We start from the raw sequence: 21,023 nt of genomic DNA on the forward strand, positions 1-21,023 counted from the left end.
TGTGTGCGTGTGCGTGCGTGTGCGTGTGTGCGTGTGCGTGTGTGTGCGTGTGTGCGTGTGCGTGCGTGTGTGCGTGTGCGTGCGCGCGTGCGTGTGTGTGTGCGTGTGCGTGGGTGTGTGCGTGTGCGTGCGTGTGTGTGTGTGCGTGTGTATAAAATGAACTTTCTACTTCTTAGACCATATGTTTTCATGTTTTGGTTCAAAAACTTGCATTTACTACAACACTACACTTTCAGATTTGAAAACTGGGAAAAATAAATTATACTCAAAAGTGTGTTTATCATTTAATTAAAAAATTTAACATGGTAACTGTGAAACCGTTATTACCACCTGCAACCCCTCTCTGATACACATATTTTGTTAAACTTTTTGTGTGTGTTTATACATGTGTATATGTTTTATAAAGATGAAGTTATAGTTTCTATCACTGTTTTATAAATTTTGCATATAACTTGTGAATCTCTCTTCTATACTGCTACCATAAATGGCTGCATTTAATACATTCTATGTATAACCACAGTTCTTAACCTAATCTTTATTTTAGGTAAGGGATTATGTGGCATTTCCCCAACATCATTCACACAAACACATCAAGAGTCTTTTTTTTTTTAAAGGAAGTGCTAAGTCTGTAAGAATCTTGTACCGCAGTCAAATTTATACTTTAAACAAAATCATTCCAGTTGTTTCGTAAACCTCACATTCCAACATATTATAAAACAAATTTTAAAGTATTGTGAAACAAAATTATGAAGAATACAGATTCTTTTGTAAAACATACAGACTTACTAAAATAAACATGCTTGAATGCCATCCATAGTGGTTTTTCTCCTCCAAAGAGTACTCAAAGCTGGTTTAAAAAAAATAAGATATAATACCTGTATAGATTAGCAACAGTGATTACAGCTTGTTCTTGTAATTGATTGCAGACCCAGTGTGTAATAGCTGCCCGGAACAAATGCCCTGAGGTAATCAGGTGCAGGAAAGACTTTTCACAGGGTATGTTAAATACATAAAATGACTCAACATTGTAGAAAGAAAGCAGTCTGACTAAATTATGATAAAAATAAAAACTGATGACAAACTCAGCCTAGCCATTTCAGACGCATTGATCTGCTCTGCAGCAACTAGTAGGAAATAGATAATAGATACCAATGAGAGGGGAAAGGGCAAATTCAGAACATGAGTCCCAGCTCCTCGCTGTTTCCTATCCCTGCAGTTATCCCACAGGATCAGTTTATATCCAAAGCATAGAACAGCACACAACTAGGCCAAGTATTTGATAACTGTAGGTATTACAAAGCAAAACAAGACACATAAGGCTGATCCTTAGAAACATAATGGGAATTAAAACTAATAATAGTAAAAAAAAATCCCAAAGTTCAGATGCTATATTTGACACTCAAGCTTGGGAAAAAGAGAATGCCAAATTCACCTTCAACACATCCCTCACTGGGACAAACACCTGTCCAATCACATACAGTCGGCATTTGAAAATAGTACCATGGATACCTTTTTGCTGCTAGAAATTTCCTTTACATTACACATGAAGAACTCTTAGGTAGCTTTCAGAGTTCGAAGACTCCTTAGAACGGGTTCAGGCATGAGGTTGTGGGTTGGTATGAGAGAGTGAAACAGAGGGAAAGTATTGAAAAGTTGTTTGTTTAAATTAAGTAATATCCTTGGGTAAGTGTAAGTACTCCTTTGGAGGAAAGTAAAACTCGGCCTTTGCTGTCCCTGACCCTGTGCCCCAGAAGTTCAGGGCAACCACTGGCGGCTCAGACCTTCCCAGCTCCCATCTCGCGTAGAATCTGCCATCCTCGTCCCTGCTACATCCACCAGACATTCCCGAGAAGGAATTTTTGTGTGGCGAATGGGACCAAAACCGCCTTCTCTGATTTGGTTTCCTGCCTTCCTTTTTCTCTACTTGGAAAGGGTGGCTGTGTGTCAGTGGTTTTCACCCTCCTATCAGAATATGCAGCAACATGTACGCCTTTTAAACTTTGCCAAAGCCAACATTTTCTAACAAGAACTCACTCTTAGGACATAGACAGCTGAGCTGATGAAATACCACCACCAATGCCATATAAATAAAATTGACTTTTCCAGAACTTGAAATTTTGTGTCTAGAATCAAAACCCTTGGTATTACCCCACTTGTGTGTGGGTCTTTCCTTTTAAAGCTTTTAGAAACTATTGGTTGCTACAAAGTTATATTCTAATTTCACAAGTACCTTTCTGACTTGATGTATCTTTCCAGAATCCTTCTAGAACCTTCTCTCCCATCAACTGAGAGAGCATGAAATAGCCCTTTTAATAAAAAGAGCTCAGTGATTTCTTGTTCTAATGTTTTCTGAGTCTGCGGATGTAAAAGAGGTATCAGGCATGAACGTTGATTTCCTTGGAGTACTATGAGATGACAAACACACACAATAGAAAGCTTTAGAGGTGAAACATAATGTTAAATGATCCAGTAAGAAAGCCAGAAGCTCTTGTTAGAGTTGATCGACAAATTACCTCAAGGTTAAAGAGGTGATCCAATTCAAAGAAGCACAAAGGTGTGAGCCAAAGCTCCGTGATCTGAGCACACTGCTGGGACTATGCTTTCTCTGTGCCTTGTGGGTCTTGACTTTGTTTGCTGTTCTTCTGCTAGTTTGTACTGGAGAGTAAGTGAGACATGACAATAGCAGTGTTGTTATAACATTTCCCACTGACAGGAATCAGGAAAAGCCACGTGAGGAAATGTTTCATCTTAGAATTGTTTTGGCCAGGGTTTATGACAAAGAACTTCAAGAAAGAACTTCCAGGTCAGCCCTGGGACTACAGCATGTCTGACTGAAGCCTACCTGGGCACCACAGCTTTGCAAGAATTACCCTGTTATGACTGGAAAGTTTAGAGTTGGGTGGCCCGAAGTATGGATAAAACTTTGTCACCAAACTCTGAGTAGTTCCACACATGGACCTGTCTTGTTTCTTGCAACTTCCTTCACTTAGCACTATCAAAACTTGGTTGGGCCAGGTGGGAGCATGTTAGGAGGTGCCTGGTCTTTCCCATGATTGAGATGTACATTCATTCTGTCAACTCTGGACAAACACTAATTTCTCACCCACTCTATCATTACAACTTATCATGGGACTCACAATCACAGCCCCAAAAGGGCACAAAGTTATGATGGGAAATATTTGCTCCTTGGGGCCTTTTACACACAAGCTGTGTTTAGTTAGAGGTCTCAGAGTGATTAAAGCAAACTAGAACATCTAAAGGGATTTCCTGCTGAACTGAACGGGTGAGCATGGCCAGGTGGCCAGCCAGTAGCCTTCAACAATCAGACAGCTTTACTTTTTTGCAAAACAAATGTAATTTTAAGATCAAGATGCATAACTCTTGTTATGCCTGGTGCTAGGTGCAGGTGGTTCACACTGGAATCCTAGATACACAGGAGGCTAAGATCTGAGGATCACAGTCTGAAACCAGCGTGGGCAGCAAAGCCTATGAGACTCTTATCTCTAATAAACTACTCAGAAAAAGCCGGAAGTGGCACTGTGGCCCAAGTGGTAGAGAGCTGGCCTTGAGTGCAGAGAGGCTTAGGGACAGTGCCCAGGACTGGTAAAAATAAAAAATTTTTTTTAAAAGATGCCTGGTTCTAACACAGGATGACACGACACTCTGGGATTCGATTTTAGAGGGATGGAAATGTCACGTGAAGACCTTCACATGAATGTCCATATATGTAGGAAAACTACTTTTAAAAATGGACCAAAGGGGCCACCCGCCCACCACCCCACCCCAAGCCTAGCCCAAGGCTCTTTAGGAGCCTCCCCATGGCCCTTCGGCAGGCAGTCTTGCTTGTTTTGTCCCTGAGGTCTGGGAAGGGCTTGTAGGTCTCCTGAAGCCCGCATCAGAGTGGAAATGGCACCCTGTGAATGCTGAGTCCAGGCCACCCACACACGCACACACATGCACACACACACACACACACACACGCAGATCTGTGAGATCTGTGGGGCTCAGGGTGGTGACCCTGGAGCACTGGGCAGCCATGCTAGGAGGAAGCCCAAGCTGCAGGGAGAGGTCGTGCCCCATTGCTCTGACCTCTTGACCCTTAGAATTTGTGGGCACGAGGAAATGATTGTCTTCAGTGACTAAACGTTGCTGTCATTTGTTATATCCTCACAGTAAGCAGAATTTCAGCTGGATCTATGACGGTTTTGAAAAAACAACTAATGTAAATAAAACAAAATACTTTTTCTCATTTTAAGTGATAGGTGAGTATTTGTTGTAGTTTTCTTTAAGAAAAAAAATTGTTCTTGTCCTGGTACTGGGGCACACTATCCCTGAGCTCTTTCACTCAAGGCTGGTGCTCTACCACTTGAGCTGCAGCTCCACGTGTAGCTTTTCTTGTGGTTAATTGGAGATAAGATTCTCATGAGCTTTCCTGCCTGGGCTGACAGAACTATAATCCACAGATCTTAGCCTCTAAGTAGCTAGGGTTACAGAAATGGGACACTCGTGCCTGGCAAAAAAATTTATACTTCAAATTATTATGTTGTAATTTAACATAAATGTTGGAATTTCTAGAAAGCTTGTAACGGCTTAAATCAAAACAGGGAAAAAAATCCCAAAGAGTCACCTGTAAAATTATTTATATTTTACTTCATTCACGGAAAGATTCAAGGGTGGAGGTGAAAATCCTATAAGAGGCCGTGAAGGATTGTGGGCGTGTTACGATAACAACTCAGCTGTCCAGTGCTCTTTATTCAGGTCTCTCTTCCTCACCCCTTGGCACCACCCCCCTCCATTCCTTCCTTCCTGTTTTTCTGTTTTTCCTCCCATACTAGGGATTGGACTTGTCCTCATGTTTGTCAGTTAGACAAGTACTCTACCACTTGAGCTATACCTTGCCCCAGGTTTTCCTATCAATGTAAAAGGGGGGTAGTATTTACATCTCCCAGGCCTGTAGCAAGCACCAAGGAGATGGCATGCAATGCCCGTGCTAGAGCAGGTGCCTGATTTACTAATGCTGCCGTGAAAAAGATGACGCAGGCCCAAGCCCCGAGGGCTGCAAGGCTGCAGAGGTGGGACCCGCTCAGGACGGCAAGAGCAGGCTGGTTGCACGGGGACACGGGGTTTTGCTGGAGGAAGGCAGAAGCCAAGGAAAACGGAGCATCGAGGGGATGGCTGTGCAGTCTTCCTGGGTAAGTCACCGGCCGGTCAGCAGGGCGAGCGAGCCGCTTCTGGAACAAAGGTGTGGCTGGCGGCAGCTTGGTGAGAGGCTCGGTGTGTGCCCCGTGTCCTCTCTGTCTTTTTCCCTCCCTTTGGTTCTGCTCTCAGGACTCTTTCCTGCCCGCGTCCCCTGGTGGGATGACTCAGGACCGTGGCAAGGCAGATCGGGTCTGAGACGGTGTCCAAGTCCAGGAGCCATGCCCAGGCACAGGGAGGGCCACAGGCTGACAGATGACTCAGCCGCTCCCGGGCCTGACATCCCCAGCGCGTGTGCGCGCAGAGCAAGGATACCGGCTGCTCCCAAAGGCCCCAGGGGACTCACCGTGGTGACAGCCGCTCATGACGGCCCTGTGCTCCCCGTCCTTCTGACTGCCATGCGTGTCCAGCAGGCCCCTCCAACGGGGCAGGAACAGCCCCTGAGTGCCGAGGGGAAAGCTGGGCTAGGGAAATCACCGAGCTCCAAGACACAGGCTGACTCTCTGCTGACATTTGCTCCCTGCGCACCGGGTGCAAAGGCATCTCCAGAGGCAGCCAGGCCTCCTGTCCCAGCCCAGTCTTCAGGCGCCGTGGCTAGGCGGTGCCCTCCACCCCCTCAGTCCGTTTCCCCAGTCCCTCACCACTGTTAGGCCCTGAGGTGTGCGGGGCACAGAGGAGCCCTTGGCACGCGCCATTTCCACGAGTCTGCCCTCACAACGCTCCACACAGCACGACTTCTGTTTCGGAAGACCCCAAGCTCAAATCTAACATTTGATCATTTCTTTGCAAAAAACAAAACCAAAAAAAACTCATTTCCTGTAGCAATCAATGCAATTATTCAACTGTCCACAGAGTTAACTCGTGACAGTTTAGTTTTCATATTGGACTAGATTGATGTTAAATCAAAAGAGTTCTGAGCCCTACCTATGTAGACACACACACACACACACACACACACACACACACACACACACACACCTACAAGGCAGTTGCTCTTCTAGGAGGCAGACCAAAGATACTGTCACACAATCACCACGTGACTGACACATGACACATGGAAAGATCAAGAAGCCTGAGAGGAAGGCTGTTGGAACAGTTTCTTTCACTGAGGATTGGAAATGCTTTCCTTTTCTCTTTCCTTTCTTTCTCCCCCCACCCCTTTTTGTGCCAATACTGTGGCATAAAGTCAGAGCCTTGTGCTCTCCCTAGGCTATTTCGCTCAAAGCTAATGCTCGGCCACTTGAGCCACAGCTCTGCTTCTAGCTTTTTGGTGGGTTAACTGGAGATGAGAATCTCCTGGATTTGTCTGCCCGGGCTGGCTTTGAACTGTGATCTAAGATCTCAGTCTCCTGAGTAGCTAGGATTACAAGTGTACAGGTGTAAGCCACTGGTACCTGGCTAGAAATGTATTTCTGTAATTTGATTTTTTTTAAGTTGATGCCAAATTAACTTTATTAATGTCAATCGTCCTTTCTCCTCTACCCCGCATATTGAATATTGGGGTTGAATTTTCATGAGACTGCTCTATGAGTATTTGCTTTGAAAACACACTCAACAGCCATGTCAGGAAGCTCGTTCTCAGCAGACTTCTGCAGAGAATCCCTTTTGGAAACCACCACTCTTAAGTGTATGCGATTTTTGTCACCTCCCCCATTCCCCCGTAAGTGTGCGACAACTGATCTTCAGAACAGGAGCTCTTGGCTCCTGGTCCCTTCTGTTTCTGGCTTGGAGGCTCGGCTTGCGGTGACTCTCCCCACAGGGCAGCAGACACACACGTCCCCTTTCATCTTGAACTGTCTGTCACCCACAGCTTCCAGTTGGCAGGAGCAAGGTGAAATCAGAGCCCTCCTGTGCGCACGCTGGGTTGAGCCACAGGGAAAAGGCACCTGAGACTGGAGACACTGGAACTGGAGGAGAGCTGAGGGCGTGCACACACCTTGGAGTGGGCAGCCTGGTGCTTGCTGAGTGCCGACCCCACAGAGGCGGTGCTGCCTTCTCTCAGGAGAGCCCTAGTACCACCACCCACTTAGCACGTGAGGATTGGGGTTTTCACGCCTGAAATTCAACATCAGAAATGCTGATCCAGGTGGTGCAGCTCACACCTATAATCCTAGCTACTTAGGAGATAGATATTAAGAGGACTGGGGTTCAAGGCCAGCCTGAGCAGAGGTTTGTGAGATCACAATCTCAACCAATGAAAAGCTGTGTGTTGAGCGTTCTGCCATCCTAGCCACACAAACAGAAGCACAAACAGGAGGAGGACTGAGCTCCAGGCATAAACACAAGACCCTCTAAGTATGTCACTTGCAGGGAAATGGACAGACCTAGAAAATGATATTACATGACGTAGGTCAGGCTCAGAGAGGTGAAAGCACATGTCTTCTCTCCTGTGGGGAAATTAGATCTAAAATATAAACATCCATGAAAACATGTAGGGCCACATGCACACACTGCATGCACACACCGTGCACACACCGCATGCACACACCACGCACACACCGCATGCACACACCATGCATGCACACACTACGCACACACCGCATGCACACACCACGCACACACCGCAAGCACACACCATGCATGCACACACTATGCACACAACACATGCACACACCAGGCATGCACACACCATGCATGCACACACTGCATGCACACACCATGCATGCACACACCACGCACACATCGCATGCACACACCGGGCATACATACACCGCTACACAGGGGTGGATGCTAACAGAACAACTCCCTTGAACAATTTACAGGCAGTTGAACCAAATAAAGACCAAGATCGGGATAGAGGGTGGGGAGAATGATAGGAGGGCAACACTGATCAAGATGCATTGTATTTATAAGTTGACACATTAAGACCCCTCCGTGCCTGTTGTCTGGAGAATGAGGACTGGTGCTTCATTCCGTTTCTTCTCTCCTACTAGGGAGACACCCACTGGCAAACCTCCCAAGGCTGGCGTCCAGCCATGTGTGCTAAAGGCCTTACCTGACTGAGCACCTCTGTTTGGACACCACCTGGTTTGTGGCATGTTACGACAGATGTTACAACCCAGCTGTCTTGACTTTCGCAAGGTAAAAATACAAACTAGCCCCAGGATGCTCAGACGCTGCTGTGAGGACTCTAGTCTACTGCTGGCCGTGTGAATCTTTGATCTCGGCACTAGGGAGTCACAAAAACCCAAGCGGTTGTATCTCAACATACAGAAGGACAGATTGCTGTGACCTGGGGTGGGGGTGGGGGAGAGGGGGGTCTGTGCACCCCAGGGTTGGATCGCTGTCTTCCTCCACAGGAGCCACAGCTGTTACCCCAAGTGAATTGCAGCTCATTTCCCACATTACCTGAAGTCCCCAAAGTTCATCCCTGAACAAGAAACACAGCTTCCCACACTTATTTTTAGATTTCACTACAAATAAACACAACATCTGCCAGCAAAAGAATCCTCAAAAGAAATGTCACGGACCCCACGCCCAAATGTATCAGAGCGACTTGCAGGTGCTTCTGGGTCATGTCCGAATGCTGTTTAGTGTACACATGTGAATACTCAGATAACAGAGGAGGGACTCACGAAGCTTGGGTTCACGTTTCCATGCTGCCGTGTCCCATCCATCACGGTTACCATGGGAAACCACGGCCATCCATCATCCCCTTATTCCTCTGCCTGCGAGCAATCTGACACGAGAGCCACGCATCTCAGGGGACTGGCTTCCAGAGCAGAGGAGGCAGCTTGTGATTCTGAAGTCTGGGCTGTACCACCCAACAACCCTCATCCAGTAGTTTCCGTCCTGCGTGTGGCTCATGGCGAATTCCCCTCCTTGACTCTCCACAAGGATCTTGAACAGATATTTGGGAGGCAGTGTGCATACCCCATCCAGAGAGTCGAGACCTTCATCCTGGTGAACAGCAGCCATGGCCTACTCAGCGATCAGGAAGAAGGGCTGAAACAAGGAAGAATCAGCACCTCCTTCTGGCTTCACCCTGACATCTACCCACACACTCAGATAGGAAACCCCTGAGTTCAGGCTGCAGGAATTCAGTAGAATACGAACCTGAACTCTGACTCAGCTGTACAGGAACAGAGGAGGTAAGCGGGGTGCCGGTCAGGGGCTGCTTTACTCGGGGAGCAGAGAGGTGGGCACCCTGGCCCCACATGGGCATCTTCCCACTGCGGCAAAGCCTGGCACCTGGGGTTTGGAAACAATTCAACCACGATCACTGTAGCCCTTCCTGGATGGCCATGTGTCCCTCCTCAGATCTATTTTTAGAGCCAAAGTGCTGAGTACTCCTTGCACCTTGAGGCCTGGGTTACGTCAGGTAGATGCCACCAGCATCCAAAGCATGACACAAGAACATGGGCTGGGAAGGTGGCTCAGTGGTAGAGCGCTTGCCTTGCATGCAAGAGGCCCTGGGTTCGATTCCTCAGCACCACATAAGCAAAAAGAAAAAAGCTGGGAGTGGCACTGTGGCTCAAGTGGTAGAGTACTATCCTTGAGCTGAAGAGCTGAGGGACAGCGTCCAGGCCCAGAGTTCAGGCCCCACGACCAGAAACCCCCCCCCAAAAAAATTAAGAACTTTAAAAATCACATTGGCTTAACTGCTTATAAGCCCTTCAACTCCACCTCCTGCTATCTGTCTTTATTATCAAGAAGTGGTGTTATTTTATTACGAGCAGAGATGGGACGCAAGAGCCAGTGTTCCCTTAGAAACTGCGTGTCTGAGCTCTGGCCCAGATTGAAGGGCACGAGCCATCACCTGACTCATTCACCACACTTCTCTCCTTCGGAACATGCCTCACCAAGGATGCTAAGGGACTTGCCTTCCCCTCACAGCGTGGAAACTCCTTTCTTGGTTATAAGTTAAGAAAGAAAGAAAAACATCCACAGAAGAATGTTGGAAGAGTTTCATTTGGTCACAGAGGTTAGGCCACTTTGGCTCTCTCTTTCTCCGTAGTCTTGGAGGCTGGAGCACTGTGGGTTCTAGGTCCCCGACACCTCTCGGCTAATGACACAGGCCACTGAGGACAACCAAGACAGCCCTTGTGCACAGGGAACATCAGCACATAAAAATCAAGGCCCTCCTGGCCAGGTGTTGTGGCTCACACCTGTCATCCCAGCAACTCAGGAGGCTGAGATCTGAGGATCACAGCTCAAAGCCAGCCTGGGAAGGAAAATCCATGAGACTCCTATCTCCAATTAATTGCCAAAAGCTGGAAGTGGAGCTGTGGCTCAAGTGGTAGAGTGCTAGCCTTGAGCAAAAAGAAGCTCAGAGACAGCATCCATGCCCTGAGTTCAAGCCCTAGGACCAGCAAAAAAATAAATAATAAATCATGTCTCCAAACCAGCAGTTCAGCCCCTTTTATTCCTAGCATGTGCCAGGTTGCATCTGCCAAGTGAAGTTCTCACAGATGTCAGAGACTCGTGCAGACAGGGTGTGTCTGGTGGGGACCTGTCCACTCAGTTCTCCAGGACCAGCGTGCTTGGTTCCCTGGGGTGGGGAGAGACACCAGCACGTGTGTTTCAAGGCCTGATTACTTCTACACCTCATAAATCTAGGGGTGGGAGGCACAGGGCTTGGCCTTGTGGGTTGTAGAGCAGTGGCCCCTTAGGAGAGAAGGGCTCTGTCAGTCTATGATGTCTGTTTCATGGTTGCCTTAGTTGTGGCTGTAAAAGGGGTTACATTTGCCTCTCAGTCCCTATCACAAGTATTTACTAGGGCCTGTGGGGCCTTGGGGGGCCGATGTCTGCCACCCACACACCACCAGTATACCAGCAGGGAAATAGGCAGAGAAGTCCAAGGAAGCCTGAAAGTATGACCCAGTCTGTATCCAAGAGGAAAGGCACTGGATTCCCAACTTCAAGGGCAAATTTGTGGTCAATGGATTTTTTTGGGTCAGTTGTGGGGCTTGAAATCTAGGCCTGGGTGCTGTCCTTCAGCTCTTCAGCTCAAGGCTAGTGCTCTACCACTTGAGCCACAGCACCACTTCTGGCTTTTTCTGTATATGTGGTGCTGAGGAATCGAACTTAGGGCCTCATATATATGAGGCAAATGCTCTACCACTGAGCCACTTTCCCAGCCCATGGATTTTTTTGTTATTCTTATTAGTTGTAGAGCTTGAACTCAGGGCCTGAGTGTTGTCCCTGAGCCTCTTGGTGCTCAAGGCTAGCAGTCTACCACTTGAGCCACAGCTCCACTTCAGGTTTTTGAGTAGTTAATTGGAGATGAGTCTCATGGGGACTTTTCTACTTGGGCTGGCTTTGAACCATGATCCTCAGATCTCAGCATCCTGAGTAGCTAGGGTTACATGCAAGAGCCACTGGCACCCAGCTGGTCAATGGATTTTTTTAAAGACAAATTTATTATGCTCGGCCAGTCCAGGGTAAAATCCACCCCTGAGCTTGTTCCCGCTCTGCTCTATTCCCTGGCTCCTACCTGGATACAGGAAGCAATTGCTTGGAGCTCTGTCTAATGGTCAGCCACCTTGGCAGGTGCATAGCATGCACAAATGGGAATCTTACTAAAGCAAGTAAGGAGAAGATTGGGGCACAGGCAGCTGCTGTGGTGCAGTTGGGGTTGGGGGAGGGGGGCTGGGATTTAGGCTCAGACCCATCTGACCCGAAGGACCACATGTCCTTTCCACATGAAGATGCTCATGCTGTGAATCTTTAGCTCACAAAACAAAAAGCGTAGACCTGGATGCCACATCTGTTGGACAGCCCATGTGGTGATGCATCTTGACTTTCTCCAAACTGCTCTAGGATTTGCCAAGATTCCTGGGGGGTGTAGTTGAGCTGCATGCTTTCTCCACCCAGTCTGTTTTAGGATTTACTGCCTGTTTCACAGCTCTGGGAAGCTCAAGACTTTCAGGAAACATAGCATTTCATCAATTTCTGACTCTGCCCTGGAGATAAAGGGATGTTCCCTCCCCCACCTCCATCTGTTTGGGGGACTTGGCAGAACTTATGCTGATGTCACCATTACTTCCCATCACTATCCTCATGAAGAAACACCCAGCCCTTCTCCCTGTGAGGTCCACGGACCACCTGCATGGGCCCCCAGATGTTTTGTAAAGAAGGAGGGGTTCTAAACCCAGCCCTCATTTTGGATTCCAGACTCTATGGGTGGGATCCAGGAATGCACACCAACCAATGCTCAGGGCTCTCAGCAGATAGCCATAGAGAAAAGGAAGATGAAGACGAGAGCACATGAGAACTGAACATCTCTTCCCTTGTGTTTTCATCTTGGATACCTCCTTGACCTCTGAGGCTAACGGCCAGGTCAACGTACTTTGTCCTGGCTCAGCCCTGAGCCCCAGCAGAGGGTGGCAGCTCTCCACTACATGCACCAGGACACACCTATAGCACGTTGTTGTGTCAGGGCAGTCTGCTCAGCCCAGCTTTGGACTTGTTAAGACAAAGCATCTCGTCCACCTTTGTACCCCCAGCCTAGCCCAGGGCCTGCTGTGCCAACATCCTCCAAATATGGAATCATTTCCACTGAACTGTGTTTGAGAATCCAAAAATCTCACTGCCAGAGAGAAGCAGGTGATAGTCTCACCTCGTCTGATAATAAAGCTCCCTAGTGCATATTCCTCATTGTTCTTGGGTCCACAAATGGCACCACATGAGCCTCCTTGGCCATAACACTTTAATTCATCACCAGAGGAAAAGAATAGCTTGAAGGACTTACATTGGAAAACAAAATATTTAACTTCTGTTAAATGGCTGGTGTTTTGGGAAAATCTCGTTTCCTAATAAACCTTAATTCCTAATAAAAACAACCACATCAGTTATTCTAGATCCAGCCAGACAGTCTAGAAGGGAAACAGGATTCCAGGCCACTGCTTTTCTCCAGCTCCCACAGAAGCAAGTGTGTATTCTCCCTGGAGAGAGTCGGGTTTTTCAGCCAAACCAACCAACGGGCTCATGTTCAAAACGCACAAACACACGGCAATCTACAACAGACTTGGGACCCCAAGACATCAGGTAGATAGATACTAGATACAGTACAAAGGGTAAGCATGTATAAAATACTTAACAATTAAAAAGCAGAAACACAGAAGTGAACAAGAAACAAGAAACTACCAGTGTAGGATCAGGTATGACATGGGAAGCTGAGATTAATAAAACAATGGTTTCCAGACCAACCCATACAGAAAAGTCAGCAAGACTCTTTTTCAGTGGGAGACACTTGGGATGGTAATGTGTACCTGTCATACTAGTCAGGATGGGAAGTGAGCAAATAGGAGGATCAAGGTCCATGCACACACCCAGGCAGTACATGAGATCCCTCCACCATCTCAAAACTAACCAGTTCAGAAAAAAAGGACTAGCGGCACAGGTCAGCAATAGAACATCTGCCCAGAAGCATGAAGCCCTGAGTTCAAACTGCAACACTGCCAAAACTAGTTAATAAGCACCAGATTAAATTATTGTTGAGCAAAAAGTTAGTTACTTGAAGGAGATCTACAAAAAGTATCTAGACCATACTTATAGACACAGAAATGGAAAATATTAAGATAGCCACAAAAGAAAGACAAAGAAGGTCCAACTTGCTTTTCATTAGAACCTCAGAAGGAAAGACCCGATGATGGAAGAGGCAACAGTGAAGAGATGATGGCTAAGAATCTTCCAGAACTTAGTAAAGAATCAAAACCATGGAGGAAACATGCTTTACTCAACAAACATTCACTGAGTGCACCCCATACGTCAGTGGTGTGTGTCAGGGGGTGGGGTGGGTATTGCAGTAACAAGGATAGAATTTAGCGCTATGCATGCTAGGCAAATGCTCTCCGACTTCAACAACACCTTTAGCGTTTTTGTTGTAGATTGCCTTTCAGATAACCCTCACTTTTTGCCTATGTCTACTCCCTCCTACTTATGTTGCCACATAGCTGGAGAATATGTGTGAGATACAATGCCTGTCTTATTTGTTAAGATGGGGTCTTGCTATCTTCTTCCTTTTCTCCCTTTTCTTTTTTATTTTTATTTTTTGCCCAAGTTGGCTTTGTATCATGATCCTGTCTGTCTCTACCTCCTAAGTAGCTGACATTATAGTCATGAGCCAGATACTTTTTAGAGGCAATATATTCCAAGCTGGACAGGTTATTTAAAAATAAAGATCTATCTAGATACAATCTAAGAGAAGGATGATCACCTGCGATGCAAGGTCGGATTGAAAACAGACTTCAAAAGCAAAATGAAAGCAACACTGCTGAGAGATCACAGCTCTCCAAAGTGCAACAGGCGCTTAAAGACTGAGCCTCCTGCACGGCATTCACTCCGCACCAGGCTGGAAGGACAAGCAGGATGAGAGCCTCAGATCCATGTCTTTGGTTTGCACCTGCCTCCTTTACCTCAGCCAGACACCTGCTTCTCTCTGCATGTTCATTATTTAAGTGTCTTTCTAAAACCTGGTGAATACCTAACCAATATCAGCCTCCTTTAAGGAAGCTGAAGGCACAAGGACAGGAAGAGCATTTTAATTACTTTCCTCAAACTTCCTGTTCTAGATCTGGGAAAAGGCTGCTGAGTCTTCAGTCATTGTCGTAAACCTGAAGCCCAGTTAAATACAGCATATCATGGACAGATCACTCCACAGACAGACTACTCCAGCATGAGATCACCCCACAGACAGATCACCCAGGATGAGATCACCCCACAGACAGATCACCCAGGATGAGATCACCCCACAGACAGATCACCCAGTCACCCCACAGACAGATCACCCAGCGTGAGATCACCCCACAGACAGATCACCCAGGATGAGATCACCCCACAGACAGATCACCCAGGATGAGATCACCCCACAGACAGATCACCCAGGATGAGATCACCCCACAGACAGATCACCCAGGGTAAGATCACCCCACAGACAGATCACCAGGATGAGATCACCCCACAGATAGATCACCCAGGGTAAGATCACCCCACAGACAGATAACCAGGATGAGATCACCCCACAGACAGATCACCCAGGATGAGATCACCCCACAGACAGATCACCCAGGATGAATCACCCCACAGACAGATCACCCAGGATGAGATCACCCCACAGACAGATAACCCAGATGAGATCACCCCACAGACAGATCACCCAGGATGAGATCACCCCACAGACAGATCACCCAGCGTGAGATCACCCCACAGACAGATCACCCAGGATGAGATCACCCCACAGACAGATCACCCAGGGTAAGATCACCCCATAGACAGATCACCCAGGATGAGATCACTCACAAGCAGGAGCAATCATCTCATCTCGCCTCATCTCATGGGTCATCCCTCCCTTCAAGCAGTGGGGATTCCTCAGGCTTCTTTGAAGAACTAAAACTGAGATAATGCTCATCATGACTACACTTTGACCAAGACTGCTTAATAACATGCCTTATGCCCCTGCCCCAATTTCTCAATATAAACCTAAAGGTCATGTCAGGATGTCCTAAAAATGGGCTCACACGCTTCATGACAGCAATAATGAAATCAAGGTATTTCCATACAAGCAAAATCTGACATATTTATCATCTACCAATATACACTAAAGAACCTTTTTAATGTTTGCTTCAAAGGAAGAGGGAAAAAAGAGGTAGCCTACTGAACAATGGGAAAAGACTAAATGTAGCCCAAACATATGAAAACATAAATCAATAGTGAAGGCCAGGCCCAGAATACCGTCTTCTAACACTTGCAAGATAGCAGTGGCTGAATTACGGTGTTTAGGGCTCTTAAACTGTTAAGGTGGAGACCTCCTGGCATTAAGTTAGGTTGGTAAGAAGGCTTGATGGAATTTATGAGTAACCACTAAGAGAATTGAAACAAAGGATTGAATTCCAAACAAAGAAAGAAACAAATAGAATATAAAAATCAGTTGTTAAATTTCATCTTTAAATAGTTGTACAAAGGGGTTTGAGTTCAACATGTCAAGTTATGAATAAGATGCATCTTGAAACATTTTGTAAGGAAGGATAAAGGAATAAATTCATTCAAATGACAAGATGAAGAAAAATTATGGTGTGACAAATCCATTTATAAATTAAGAAACCAAGGTAAACACTTTTTAAAATAAACGTTATGAGCCGGGTGCTGGTGCTCATACCTGAATCCTAGCTACTCAGAAGGCTGAGCTCTAAGGATCTTGGTTCAAAGCCAGTCCAGGCAGACAAATCTATGAAACTCTTACCTCTAATTAGCCAGCAAAAAGCTGCAAGTAGAAGTGAGGCTCAAGTAGTAGAATGCCAGCCTTGAGCAAAAAAAAAAAAAAAAAAGTAAAAGTATAAGTCTCTGAGTTCAAGTTCTAGTACTGGCACAAAGAAAATGGAGAAAGAAATAGAAATAGAGAAAGGGAAAAAGGGAGAAAAGAGGAAAGAAAGGAAAGGAAGGAAAAGGAGAGGAGAGGAGGGGAGAGGAGAGGAGGAAAGGAAGGAAGGAAAGAAGGAAGGAAGGAAGGAGGGAAAGAGGGAAGGAGGGAAGGAAGGAGGGAGGGAAGGTGGGAAGGAGGGAAGGAAGGAGGGAAGGAGGGAGGGAGGGAGGGAGGGAGAGAGAGAAACAGAAAGAAAAAGAAAGGAAGAAAAAGAAAGATCAAGAGAATGTTATGTCTGAAACCTTAAAGGCCTCCCAAATATCTATGTGCTAAGGGCTTAGTTAGCAGCCTGTGGCACTATTGGAGGTGATGGAGCCTTCAACATAGGGGGACTGGTGGAAGGAGGTTTAGGTCATGGGGCTGTACCCTGGATCCTCCCTTTCCCTCCCTGCTCCAGCTACCATGAGGTGAGCAGCGTCTTGGCTACGTGACCCATTGTGATACAATAATTCAACCAAATCACCACGAACTGAAACCTCTGGAACTGTGGATCAAGATAAACTTTTCCATTTATAATTATCTCAGCCATTTCATCACAGTGATAGAAAGATGACCAATATAAGGAAACTAAACATGTTTGATACAGGCAAAATTGAGTTATAGATATTCCATAAGAGTCACTAAACTATTAGGACACAGGATGTTTGAAAGTCAAGGATTACAAAAGCTACTTCAGATATTAACTGAAAGCAAGCTGGAGCAGTTGGACACCCAAAAGCTAATGCCCACACAGTCTCTTCAAGCCTTGGATGGATTATCTATAAAACTTGACATATTATAAGTCCATAAAGCAAATTTCAATTAAAGCCAAATAGTATCATAGGAACCACATTCTCCAGTCACACCACACTTAGATAATAACCCAACAACCAAAGATAAAACAATCAGCCTAAATTTGAAACTTAATGACAATCCTATAAAAGAAAGCATGGGCCAAAGAAGAAATAATAGTAATAATGTAAAATAATATAAGTGAACAATAATGAAAATCCACATTTTAAAATTTTGTTGAGGTGCAGCCAAAGCAGTTCATAGAAGCAAATTCATAGCTTTAAAATATTTGCACTAAAAATAAAGTTATAAAAAACAGAATTAAGTTTACAACCTAAACTGGAGACAGCATACTGCTAGTAAGCCCACACAACTAGGCCAAATAATAAAGAGGAGAATTGAATGAACTAGGGAAACGAACAATGAAGCAGTCATATAACAGATATTCTAAAGGGGAGATTGATTCAGCAAAAAGGAAGGCATAAACAATACTAGACATAAAAGCAATACAAAATTATATCCTTTTTAAAGTGTTCATAGTAAATGAGACTCTACCTAGAGTTTGGGCCTGGCTAGCTCCCTTCCCTAGCAACTTCAATGTTACAATTTCAGACTTTAGAAATCTTCAGGAGGACAGGGTGAGGTTGGCATTAATCTGGACAGATCATCAGGTTGGACTGTGTCTTGGAATGGCTGTGTAGGAAGCTAGGCAGAGATGCATGAGGGACAGGACTGAATCCTGAGACAAAACAGCCAGAACTCTCTTCAACAGAACATCTGTATCATTCAAAGCAACCTTCCTTTTATTCTGGAAGAAAACGGATCTACAAGGTAAAAGCAACTGTGATGTAGCCTGTGTGTAAAGGGCTGTGAAGCTAATAATAGACTTGAAATCCCCTATCTAAAATACCAGAAAACATTAGAAAATCCTAACATCAATCTTAAAGACTTACTCTCCAGCCAGTGAACTGGGTAGGCAAGGGCTCTGGCCTGTGTATCTGCACTACATCAAGGTTTATTCTGCCCAGTGTCTGATGGATACAGCCACGACTTGAGTGTTAGAAAAGTCAATGCTGAGGAGGTTCTGTGTGGATGAGAAATCGCCTGCCTTCACTTGAGTGGGAAACACAGGGTGTGGGGTGGGGGAAGCCGCTTGAATCAACCCTGTACTTGACATGGACTCCTGACATGGCTGCTCTGAGTGATTTCCAGCTGTGAACTGTGAAGAGGGATTATGGGAGCCACGTAAGCATTTTGAATCATTCACATAAAGAAGAGAGAGAATCATTCACACCAAATGAAGACACAACCTCCTGGTTGATTGTGGTTCCTAGAACCACCAAACCAAACAAAATGGCACCGTTGGCTAATGGCCTATGATCAGAACATGGCTACTGAGGCCCAGCAAGGTTTCCTACAGGTTAGAAAGTGTGAGTGGTGTCAGAATCGTGTTTCCTGGAACATGTGAGGACTTTAGTTCTTTATGAAGGAGAAGGTGCTGTTTTACCAGCAAGACCTAATCCAAGTTAGCTACATAAAGGGTAGGGGACCCTGGTAGGTCCTCTAATATCTCTAGCGTCCGGCACTCTTAGAAAGTCAGGACTGTGGCACAATGCAGGATAGAGCTAGGATTAAGTGTAATAGCCATCTGAAGGCATTCTGGAACCTGAGAAGCCTGTCCCCTTTCTAATCTTTCCCAATGCACCCCCTTTGCAAGACTGATGCCTCAGACTTCAGGTCTATGAAAACATATGGCATTTGCTAAAGACAGAACTGCAGTTTGGCTCACCCCACTGATAGAATTTCTAAGAACAACAACAATAGAGAAGAATCTGTTTGTATCCAAAACCAAAGACAGCAAAACAGTAGCCACAGAGCTCTCTGTGAGATTCTGAGGGATTCCGCATGACTAGCTTTCCCGAAAAGGTGAGGGTAAGTGTGGGGTCCTTCTTAAGAGAAAAACCATGAAAGACAAGCCAAAAGAAGCACAAAACCCTTCGGGATTCAGAAAAGAAATCTCTTCAGTATAGCTCAGAACAGGGCTTTAAAGATGCATCTGGAAGATGCCTGGTCACAGTTCTAGGCAGGCATTTGTGATTACTAATGGCAAATGACAAGTGAGAAAGCTAAGCCCAGAGACCTGACCTCGATCCTGAGCTCTCAACCTCCCAAGTAGCTACGATTACAGGCGTGAGCCACCGCGCCTGGCTACACGTTGCTTTTAAAGGTTTGGTTTGTTCTTCCTCCTTTTTGTCTTTTTCTTTTCCTCGTGGCTCCGGGATGGCCCTGGAGTCCAGTGCCTGCAGCACTGGCAGATGTTCCTCTGACTGAGCCACACCCCCAGCCTTTGTTCTTCATCTTTAAAAGTCTTTAAAGGTCCGGAGCCCACACCCACCGGGGTGGAGAGTGAGCAGCCCGGCAGAGGACAGTGGAAGCGGGCACTGTGCAGGCGCTGCAGTGGGATGGCCGTGTGGGCACAGCCCCCTCTTACCAAGGTTCCCTCCCATCCGTTTCCATGGTGCCATCCCTAACCAGACCACCGAGGTTAGAAAGCGGGCCCAGGATGAGGCAGGAAGGAAGGGCGCCTAGGCACACACCAAAGCCCATCCGGGCAGTCATGAGGTTGTATTTCTAGAACGTTTATCGCTAGGGCTACACTCAGTGTAGCCTGACCTTCTAGAACAGCAGAGCCTCCACCAGCTGCCTCCCAGCCGGACCAAAGGCTCCCATAACAGCCTTTCGGTGGAGCCCAGTGCTAGTGGCTCATGTCTGGGATCCCATGCAGCCTGGGGAGGTGACAGAAGTAGGAAGACTGCGCCCTGGACAAACATGGGAGAACCCTCCTGAAAAGAGCCAGGGCCAGGGCTGCCTGCCCAGAAAGCTCTGAGTTCAAGACTCATGTTTCTCATTTTTAAAAACCCCTAAGATAATGACAAACGTTTTCCTTCTCTGTTTGCCCGGGTCTATGTCGTCGTCCCGTAAAACTCACGCGGAGCTTTGATCAAGGACAAAGTTGAGCGTGCGCCGGGCTCGTGCTGGGAGCCAGGCTCCGGCAGCCAGCGGCCAGCGGGCGGATGCAGCGGCACGGCCCGCGGCGGGACACTGGCGGGCCGGCAGGTGCGCAGTGCGCACCCGTCCCGCTCCGTCCATCCTTCCACCGGGAGCCCCGCGGCTGCGCCAGGGAGTTACCGAGAGCAGCAACCAGGAGCCCGCGTCCCGTCGGTAACCCGGCTTTCCCCACGTCTCTCCGGTAACATGTTGCTCTTTGCCCCACAACAGTTTCGCCCAAACCAGTTCCCCGGGAGAGCCTCGACGACCTCTGTCCTCTTGTAGTTCAGATATTCATGTGGACACTGGAGGGGGGGCGGGGAACCCCTTCTGCCTCCAAACATCCCTTCTGGAAACCTCAAGTCGGCCCAGCCCCGCGGATGCCCACAGCAGAGACAGCGCGCGCCGCCGGGGGGGGGGGGCACAGGGCGAGGCGCGAGGGGGACCGGCCCGCCTCGCCGGCCACCAAAGCATCTCGGATGGGGCTGGGGCAGGGATCCACGGCCCGGACCCCCCCTCCCCCGTGCCCTCCCTTTACCTCGCTGACGATGGTGGCGTGGGTCTGCTCGTAGTGCCAGCCGCCGCTGCAGGGCACGAGGGGCGCGGAGCGGTTGGGGAAGGCGGCCAGGGGGTCGGAGCAGCTGAG

General features: G+C 47.1%; 1 protein-coding gene across 1 annotated transcript in view; it reads right to left on the bottom strand.

Moving 5' to 3' along the window:
* The window catches only part of Slc22a3 (solute carrier family 22 (organic cation transporter), member 3), an 89,608-nt gene that overhangs the window by 49,401 nt on the left and 19,184 nt on the right, over positions 1-21,023 (bottom strand). The window contains exon 3 of the mRNA XM_013024526.1: positions 20,916-21,018. Within this exon, the coding sequence (XP_012879980.1) occupies positions 20,916-21,018 (103 nt within the window). The remainder of the gene's footprint in view (positions 1-20,915; positions 21,019-21,023) is intronic.

The sequence above is a fragment of the Dipodomys ordii genome, unplaced genomic scaffold (assembly GCF_000151885.1).
Source record: "Dipodomys ordii isolate 6190 unplaced genomic scaffold, Dord_2.0 Scaffold77, whole genome shotgun sequence".
Classification (NCBI taxonomy): domain Eukaryota; kingdom Metazoa; phylum Chordata; class Mammalia; order Rodentia; family Heteromyidae; genus Dipodomys; species Dipodomys ordii.